Below are 10,276 nucleotides of genomic sequence, written 5' to 3'. Positions count from 1 at the left end.
TTTTTGTTATTTGAATGTTGTATAATAATCAACATCATTTCTTTATCTGTTTATTTCGTTATTATGACATAGAACAATATCTCTATTACAAAAAGCGACAATCTTAAACGGACCTCCATTAGACGTTTGTCATTTACAACTTCCAGTTCATTAGATTTCCATTGGATGATTACTAGAAATCTATACATTTACTATTGCATTTCTTTATTGGATCTCCATCAGACGTCTTTATAAATGTTTATTAGATTTCATGTGGGTCAATAATAGAGGATTCATAGAGCTTTGATGGACGTGTCTAACCGGCTTTATGGATCATTAATAGTCCAGGTAACCCAAGTGTCGTCACAATATCTGTGTGTATTGAATCACTAAAATCATGCAAATCACACCTTAAAAAACGTTATAAATCATAATGACTGTCTGATTTAGGACTGTAGTAATTTTAAAAATTAAATTATGAATAAATAACAATATTATGTACATTATTGTAAATGTTTAATAGACGTATTCGCAGAACGTATTAGTTGAAAATTTTCTGAATTAATAATAAAATTTAAATATTAATCTATCAAACTTTATATGTATAAATCATGTTAATTCCAAATCCATAATAGATATCTCGACGTTTAGTAGATTTAGAGAGGACATCTGTCGGAGGTGGTATGGATCTTTAATGAACGTCTATCTGACGTTCTATCGTGAAGATAGACGTTCCATAGAACTATAAGGAGGTTTAAAATGGATGTCATGTTTTAAATGGGAAGAATCCATTATCTATTCATTCTTTATACTGACAAAAAAGACATTATCTGTTATTAATACTTTTCAATTATCTTATTTACATAATACCAGCGACTACAAATGTTGTAGTAAATATTACTTTTCTCTTAGTGTATGTGGTTAGTGGTTAATACCCAACTCTTTTTAAACTTAGAGGAGAAGAGGGTAATATGGCACCCAGATTTATTTTATTGGATAACTTTGTATATAATTAATATTTTTTATTGAAATTTGAACAATTACATTTGTCAAAGTATTGTTTGATTTGACAGATTCTAAACTCAAAATAATAAAATATTTATTATTTAGGGCGTGATTTATAAAAATCTAATGCACTGCATAATCGGTGGAAGAAAAAAGTGTAATATGGCTATTCATAAAAATAATTTTTAAAAGTTAGTTTAGTTTAAAAGAAACACAGTACCTTGTTACAAAATTATATATTTTTAATTTTCTATTGCTTAGAATTTTTCTGCGTTGAGAAACTTTAAAAATATCATTAGAAATTTCATTAGAAATATTATTTTATCTCTGTTTAACATTAAACAACAAGCATAAAACGATATCTCTAACGTTTCTAAACACCGTTTTTCAGAATGGTAATTGATTTATCAAAAAAATATTTCAATATAAAAATTTTGCTTAAAAAACCATATTAACAAAATTCCATGTTATTGCTTGAACTTTGTATAACTCGAAATAAATACTGCCGAATAAAAAGTTAAATAATAAAAAAACACTTGAGTGTATCTTCTATCTGTGATAATACACTCAAGTTTAAGAATAATGAGAAAGTGCATGTAATTAAAGGTTAAAAGTGTACCTTGTAAAAGTTTACAAGTGCTCAAAAAATGTCTTATAACAATTGTCAGTTATTATGTACTGCCATATTAGCATCATTATAAAACGGCGGGCTACTAAATGAATAACTCCATAAGCAATTGTTAAAATACGTCACTTAATAACGGAGATAATAGGGGTAACCATATTGTCGATAGTAGCCACAATACTCTCTTCTCCTCTATTAAAATTTAATACGTTCAATGTTACGTATTTTAACATAATATATTTAAAAAAATTTAAATTTAATAAATTTTATTAGGATACTTTATAAAAACATTTGTGAAATTACGAATTACCAATAGATTGATATATAGAGAATTTCTTTTATCTCTCCTTTTATCTCAAATAATACGAATTATTAGATTTATATACGTAAAAATTTGATGCGTACTTTTTGTACGAAGAAGAAATTCTCGAATACCGTACAAACGGGATGTTATCTAATCTTAATTCTTTACCATTTTGGGTAGCTACAGGGGCATACCGCAAATGCTTGAATTTGCTATTGCTAAAACGGCTTTCCTCTCGAAAGTCAATCCGATCTGATTGTGAGTTCGTAATGCTATGTCGGTGTTTGCGGTCAAGACTCGATGCCGTTTTATTCTTGAACCACAAATCTGTTTCTCTTACAATCAAATAATTTTTCTTCTTAAATCTTTCCTCATTCCATTTAAAAGTTGACCGGCAAGTTCTTTCTTCTATGCGATTATCTTGTTTAATTTTTACAGGACGAGTAACGTGTAATAATATTAATTTAATTAAAAAGAACAATGCTTTAATTCTACAAAATCCTAATTCATTTTTCCTTTAGCGTGCATTCTATACAAGACACAGAACACGAGTCGCAGATCGCAAAACGCGTACGCGGCAAACCAAAGCGTTAATAATAAAGGGAGAGGTGGTATCATAATACCATAGACCGTGTCGATATTACGATATTATTATCTCCACTATTAGGAGACGAATTCTAGTAATTACTTAGGGGACAGACGACGACCGTGAGATACCGATTAGACTTGTCATTATCCGGGTACCCGCGCGCGGCTACCGACCCGTTACCCAATTTCACGGGTATTATTCGGGTATACCAGGATAAAGCTGGTTTTCTCGGTATAGATACCTCAAATACTTGGCTAAAGAAAATAAATCTGATTCCATTGACTGATACGTTTGTAAACAAAGTATAATATCGGATAATTACTATTTAGATATTACAGGCGAGAGAGAGAGAGAGAGAGAGAGAGAGAGAGAGTGTGTGTGTGTGTGTCTTATTATTGTTGTTCCGTGTAAACTTTGTTGCACATAAATTTGGCGCGAGATACTATCGTATGTGTTTCTCGATCTCTTGATGAAAAAAGTGTGTAAATGCTAAATAAAAAAAAAATATTAGACAAAATATACATACATAATAAAAATTCTTTACTTATCCTTAATCTGTCTAAATGTAATTAAATTTAAATAATATTGTTATTTAATCTCAAAATATATTTATTTATTAATTATTAAATATGTTTATTTTAATCACTCACAAAGATAAAATTGTCTTTTATATAGAACATTTGTGAATAATTAAACAAAATTTTTTTCAATTTTAATCTTGGGCATTATTAAATGTTTTTTAACAAAGTCGGAATCAAAAATAAATTAAACACTCATACAGCGTAGGAACTAAATATTATGTTTTAAATCATTTTTAACATAATTATTAGGTAATCACAAAAATGAATTTGGGATCCTTAGGACTTTATTATTAAACATCATGCAACGAAATATTTTAATTCTCGGAGAGGACATGTGTAATATAAATGTTATGACTAGCAGCCTATTAGTGTTGCACATATTGTGTGCAAGAGGAAATTCTTTATATTCGAAAACTACATTTTCTTTTCAAAGAGCACTCTCTTTGAAGTTTCCGTATTGTACGTGATCACAAAGACGGTGGCACGCCTGAGGCAACACTCACTCGCCAAGAGGGGATAAAGTTTCCACGTTGTGCACGGATAAGCAGCCGGAAATCCAAGGTTTCACGCTGTAGAGCCAAGAATGTATGATAACGTCGCGTGGTCAACTTTTTTCATTAAATCAAGCTGAAGCATTCTGAAATCGTGTTTCTGACACCTTTGCCAGTAACGCTTCTGATTGTCTCGCGCACATGAGCTACAAAACCAAAACAAATTGTCTATTGTTCAACAATATAACGGGAAATGTATAAAAGTATGTATTCTCTGTCGCAACAAATTAAATAGGAGAACCATAATGACCATTGGGGCTGAAATAATATTTTATATGTGATTTTTACACACACACATACACACACACACACACACACACACACACACACACACACACACACACACACACACACGCACACAGTTATTTTCAATTCATTCAAACTGCGCGCCGTTACTTTCGGTTTCAAACACAACCGTTAAAATTAATTAGAAAAATTTTACCAAATTAAATCGAAAATCAATTTAATATTATCGATACTAACTCTAGCATCTTTAAAACCTTTCCCTCTCTCCACTCCAGAGAAAGTAAAAAATTTGTTGCGAAAAATATTCAGGCAGGATTTGAACCTGGATCATCCCTTTACATTTTGTGTAGGTGACTTAGTTCGACCACCGCAAGACTTTGTATTCTCTATCTATTTTAATGAATTTTACATAAGGCACTTGAGTCGAATAAGGTCCAACTAACTTGTTTGATTTCTTTATTAACTTTATTTAGGAGGATATTGAAGTAAACTAAATAAAAATAAAATATTTATTTCTGTATAAAACATTTGTAAATAAACAACCACATTTTTTAAATTTTGATCTTGGGTCTTATTAAATGCATTTGTTTTTAATATAGCCCAAATAAAAAATAAATTCAATTTATTAAATTGAAAATAATAATGGAACTAAACATTATCTTCTTAACCTGCAATCACGTGATGTGTACTGTACAGAATTGAACAATGCAATTAAATAAGTAGAACAAGTTATAAAATAACATTAAAATGATATTAATATATGATATGAATTTTGCGATTGATCAAAGTGACTTTCAATAACCATTTTGCAATCATTTTGATAACTTTTTGTTCTGCTTGAAATAGATTTATAGTGTCGACGGTAGAAAAGGTGTATACATGTTTATATATATTTTGAAGTATTTTGTTTCTTTTTCTGTAATTAAAAAGTCTAAAAGCCTAGAAGTTGTGTAAAAAGTGTCCTTTTGATAGTTTGTGAACTTAAATATATTTTAACTGAAACAAATCAGCATTTACATTTATTTTAAACCTTTGTGGTTACGTAGGTTTTTTAAAAATTTATCTTAATAAAATTTATAATTTTGTAACAAAATTTTGTGTTTTTTATAGAAAATTAATTTTTCAAAATTATTTTTGTGGTCACGCGAGCAAACCGTCCGCGTTCGCGTCGATCTTTTGTTTACTTGATGTAGCGCTACTACCGTGACGATTAATGTAATCGATGGATCTTTTTATGAAAATTATGATACATGTGACGAGATCACATAAAATCTTGCCTATTTTAGAATTCTTGCATAAGTTGCATCTAATAATGAATTATACGTTAAGATCTATGAAAGAGCGATAGACTTTTGAATATCTGATATTTAACGTGAAAAAACCGACAAAAATGAGTAAATCAAATAAAAGATATCATTTAGTTATCATTATATTTTTCCAATGTATTTTGCATTATAGTTTTCAAATATAAGACGCTATGCATTTAAAAATGTACGCTATTTAAAAATTAAAACTTTTTTCCTCTGAATTTATACTTGTGGTATTTTGAAACATTTCTTTATGTAACTTTGCTATCTCTCATTTAGTATTCATATATTTCTGTTTCAGGAACGTATTTTATCCTGTACGACTTTATTGACTTCTTCGAGAAAGATCAAGCCAGTTTTCTGGAGCGAGATAAGTTTCTCAACATCATCAATACTATCTTCAAGAATATGTCGCAAATTGAGCGCGAAGCCATCATTTTTCAAGTAAGTCTCATTAAAACGTATAATATTTTCGTCTATTGTGCCATGTATTATGAATGTTTTTAAAATATTACGAAATTTGGCAGAAAATTTAAAAATAATTAATACATAAACATTACTTATTTGTACTATATTTAAAATTTTATTTTAAATGTACCTTACGCAAAGTATTTTCCTCGCTCGTATCGTATTATTCTTTAAAGGCACATTTTTTGCAATTGCATTTTTTTTACAAGATAAACATTTTTTTACAAGTTAAGAGATTACTTCAATAAATGTAGATGGAAAAAATTGAATATTTAAATAAAAATTATTTAGAGCTGCAATCTATTAAAATTCTTCGATATTTGATACATCGAGTACAAATCCTTCTTTAAAAGTCGCAATTTTATTTCTCTCCGACTTTTATAATCTTTTTTATAATTTAACATTCATTATTTTCATGTTAATTGGATCACGAATCACATATTTGAATAAAACTTGTGTAAGGGTCAATTATAAGAATGTAAAAAATTGTAAAACTAGAAATTGTTGTTATATATGAGTAAAGGTAGAGTAAAATTAGAATTAATATAATATTAATAATATTATTAGCAGTAATAATTATAATCCATGCAGTCCTTGTCTAATGACACCTTTTAATATTGCAATAATACTATAAATTTTGTAAATTTTTTACCATTTGCAATGATGCAGTAACACAATTTAGTCGTTAATTTAAATAACAGCAACAGTACAATAACGTGCACACGTTACTGCAACACACGTTGTAATAATTTCAGCTTTTGATTTTGATATAATCGTTGAGTCATTTATCTATGTTTGAAAATCTTGTTAAAAATGTACGCTCTCGCGTTTGTTTGATTGCATCTAAAAAAAAACGACAATAATTATATTATTAAACATACATTTCTCATTGATGCGTATCGCGCCAGATACGGATGGACATAAAGTGAAAAACCGTTAATTGGGACGCCTACTCGTTCTTCTTCCATTCTGTTTTTTGCTCTTTTCACTCTTTTCACTCTTTTCTGTGTTCCTATCTTTTTTGTACTTGCGTTGATTTTCCGCGAACTAGAGACAGTGCCCGGTGTAATTGTGATTATAACGAATCGCGATTTTTTTCTAGTCAGAAAGAATTTCCTTTATTGGGAATACAGTGGGGAATACATTTGTTTGATTTTAGAGAGAATATTTATCGATTTTTTAGCTTTCGATCGACGGCAACTAACGGTTGCAATTAACCCGCTATTCTACTTATCGACATACGCGTCACAAACACAAATTATTTCAAATTCGAAAAAAATCATTTGTACATAAAAATAATTTTTAATAAACTGACTGTAGTATTTTAGCTAAAAAGTTCAATCTTTTACTAGACTATCTATTGCAGACTTTTATCAGTTTTTTGTTTGTTAAATTATATTTAATTGGTGCATCTTTTATACATAGACATATGTATATAAGATAGACCATGGGCGTATCCAGGACTTTTTCGATTTTAAGGGAAAGGGAACGGTTATCAATTCTATAATATTAACATGTAAATAGCAATTTTTAATGAATTGCTTTTTTGATAATTTAGAAAATTTAGGGGTTAGAATATTTTTTTATTCCTGATCTGGAACAATAAAAATATTAATGGGTTTTGTACATTATGAATTTATTTTTTTCTTGAAGAAAGTTTATACTTGCTTATGTAAAATACAATTATTAAAAACAAAGTGTGTAGATCTTTATTTCTATTGTCACAATTGCATATAAAATATGATTGTTTTTCTAGGAAAAGAAATTTAAAAAGGAACATAAAATGACTTCTGTATGAGAAAGATTGCTAAATATTATTACAAATATGATAAAATAAAATGAAAAAAAGGAGGAATTGTTGGAAAGGCAAGAAAAGTTTGAATAACTATAAAATCTGCAAAATTAAAAGATTATGTAACGATTTTTTTTTAAACGATACATATTCAGATTTTACAATATAATATCTCTGCGAATCGACATACGGGCTAATCCATTCAGATGATCTTCTATTATTAAGTTACATAAATAATTCTTTAATTGTCTTAGGAATGAAAAATTTTTTTCCATAGTAGGTAGTAGATGCTGGTAGTTATAATCGTAACAGAAATAAAATATTTTACGAGCGAAAAGCATTTGTTGAAATGTTACTTGGTTGAATTATATATTGTATATATACGAATGAAAAATAAATATGCTTAAAACTTGACATGAAAAAATAATGTGTAAAAATGATCATTTTTTTGTCGAATAATAGAAATGTAAAATACATTGCAAATCTTATATATTTTGACCTGCTGAACACGATGGTGCAAATCTAATAAGATTTCATTGAAAATATGGAGGACATGGTCATTTTTCATTTTTCAGGTTAAAGTCCTATTTTTCACCCTCTTTGTGATGCATGATTTTTAATTCGAGTGAGTTATGTACCTTGTGAAACTTATTCTAATATTGTTGAACAAAAATCTAATAAACAAGATAAATTTAAAATGAAGGATTATGCTTACAGTATGTACGGGAAACGGGGAGGGATAAATGAGAATAGCTGCCACCCCGTTTGAAAGATTCGTCTCTATTCTTTCCCATTTTATTATAACTGTATTATTCCTATAATCACAATTACGATTTCAAAAATGATTTTATTTACTTACAAATACGGATTTTTACATTAATTATTTAAGTACAATTGGTGACAGGCCAAAAAATGGCCAAATGGCGTCCGCCATTTTGAATCCCTCCTTCCATTTTGAACTCATTTATTAGATATCGTTTTTCAACGATATTAAAAATCTTCGCATACTAAGTTTTATATGGAATAACTCACTCGTATTGAATGATTCGAAAATCGTACATTACAAAGAGAGTAAAATATTTTTAACCTGAAAAATGACCATGTTGCTGACATTTTTATTGAAAACTAATAATACCGTCGCGCATCGTGTTTGAATCAAAGCAAATCGAAATTTATTAATTATTTTACTATGTTTATTACGTTTACTGGGGTATTATTCGGTAAAAAAATGACCATTTTTTTCACATTGTTCTTTCAATTATTTCTAATTTTTTGCTTTCTTTTAATCTCAAAAAAGTGCTTTTAACACAAGAATTGTGCGTTTTTACTTAAACTCAGATTTGATAGTTTATCACACACACACACGCACACGCACACGCACGCACACACACGCGCACACACGCGCGCACACACACACACACACACACACACACACACACACACAAATGCTTTTCCAACACTGAGAGAGTTGTCCAATATTTCAATTATCAGTATATCGATTTGCTTTTCAATTCGAGGCATTTTAATTCGCGCAGTTTCAATTTTTTCAAATTGTAAAAGATAAATAAGTTGTATGTGGATAATATAATTAATATATGTATTATACGACGTCAAATAGATCAGCCTGATTGAAAATGAGTCGAAATGTGTTTGTAAAGTCGCACTTGGCGCATTTGCTCAACACATACCTATATTATATGACGTTAGATGTTAGATAAATGATATCTCTCTAGGATAGAAACAAATGTTATTAAGTAAAATAATCAGAGTAATAGACCAAAACTGATGACTCCCTATGACATTACGGAAATATTGTTTCAGGCTTTAAAAGTTATCTTAGTTTTCGTATCAAGTTTATTTGAAATTTTCCAGTCATTAAAGAAAAAAATAGGTGTATTTCATATATGCCAGAAAAAAAAGAAAAAAAAAAGAAGAGACGAGAGATAGTCCTCGTGCTCTCGCGAAAAATTTCATAAAGGGGATCGAATGTTTTGCAACGAATACGACACTTGTAACAGGTCTTCTAGTGCGTAACGGGCTGCAGCTATAGTTACGCGAGGAAAATCGATATCGTTATGTGCCGAGGTAATGTCACTCTTCAAAGAGCTTCATTCTGCTAGCTGACCGCTAATTACTTTCCGATCAGCAGAACGGTACGTCAAAGTTGCTTTGTCAAGGGTTGTTTCATGACTGCGTGAAACCTCGAGTTCCGTGTACATTTCATTAATTATCTGGGAACACAAGGCACGCCAGTGCAAGGATGTCTTTCGTTTACGATGATACCTACTGTGCGCGTAAAGGTCGCCGGGAACTTGTGTCTTTGATAAATTCATGCCGTCTGCTGATCCCGCCCACGCTCGCGACTGATCGAACGAAATGAATTCGTAAAAGCGCGCACTTTACTACTGTTTCAATTGGAAGAAAATTGACGATACAAACGTCCTCCAAACGTAACCATCGATGGTGGCATCGATGCTTTAGTACTTAATCACTTTTAACCTACGGGCTATCGCGTTGGCGATTTTCAATTCGCTTTTATATAAAACAAATTATTTTCTTTTAAAATGATTAATATACAAGTAAAATAAGGTAGGAAGACAAGATTAACTTGGCCCGCATCACAGAAGCAAATTTGTCTCTAATTTTATCTTTAATCTACCATCTTTTAGTTTTGAATTAAAGATACATTTATTTTATTAAAAAATCCTTTAATTTCCAAGCACTTTTCAATCTTTTTTCTCAATGACAAATTTTCATGAGCCGAACCTCCATTAGCAGGCTAGTTGTACAACATGGTGTACTAATCAAGATTTAAATGCTGAATTTTAG

At 29.8% G+C, this 10,276-nt stretch overlaps 1 protein-coding gene across 14 annotated transcripts in view; it reads left to right on the top strand.

The window, feature by feature from the left end:
* LOC105193078 (acetylcholinesterase) overlaps positions 1-10,276 on the top strand; it is a 103,195-nt gene that overhangs the window by 69,501 nt on the left and 23,418 nt on the right. For all 14 annotated transcript variants that reach the window (XM_039452858.1, XM_039452857.1, XM_039452855.1 and 11 more), the window contains one exon: positions 5,489-5,631. In XM_039452858.1, coding sequence (XP_039308792.1) covers positions 5,489-5,631 — 143 coding nt within the window. The remainder of the gene's footprint in view (positions 1-5,488; positions 5,632-10,276) is intronic.

This window comes from Solenopsis invicta, chromosome 8 (assembly GCF_016802725.1).
Source record: "Solenopsis invicta isolate M01_SB chromosome 8, UNIL_Sinv_3.0, whole genome shotgun sequence".
Lineage (NCBI taxonomy): Eukaryota > Metazoa > Arthropoda > Insecta > Hymenoptera > Formicidae > Solenopsis > Solenopsis invicta.
The sequence above is the reverse complement of the archived record's forward strand: the minus strand, read 5'-3'. Positions and strand labels throughout refer to the sequence as shown.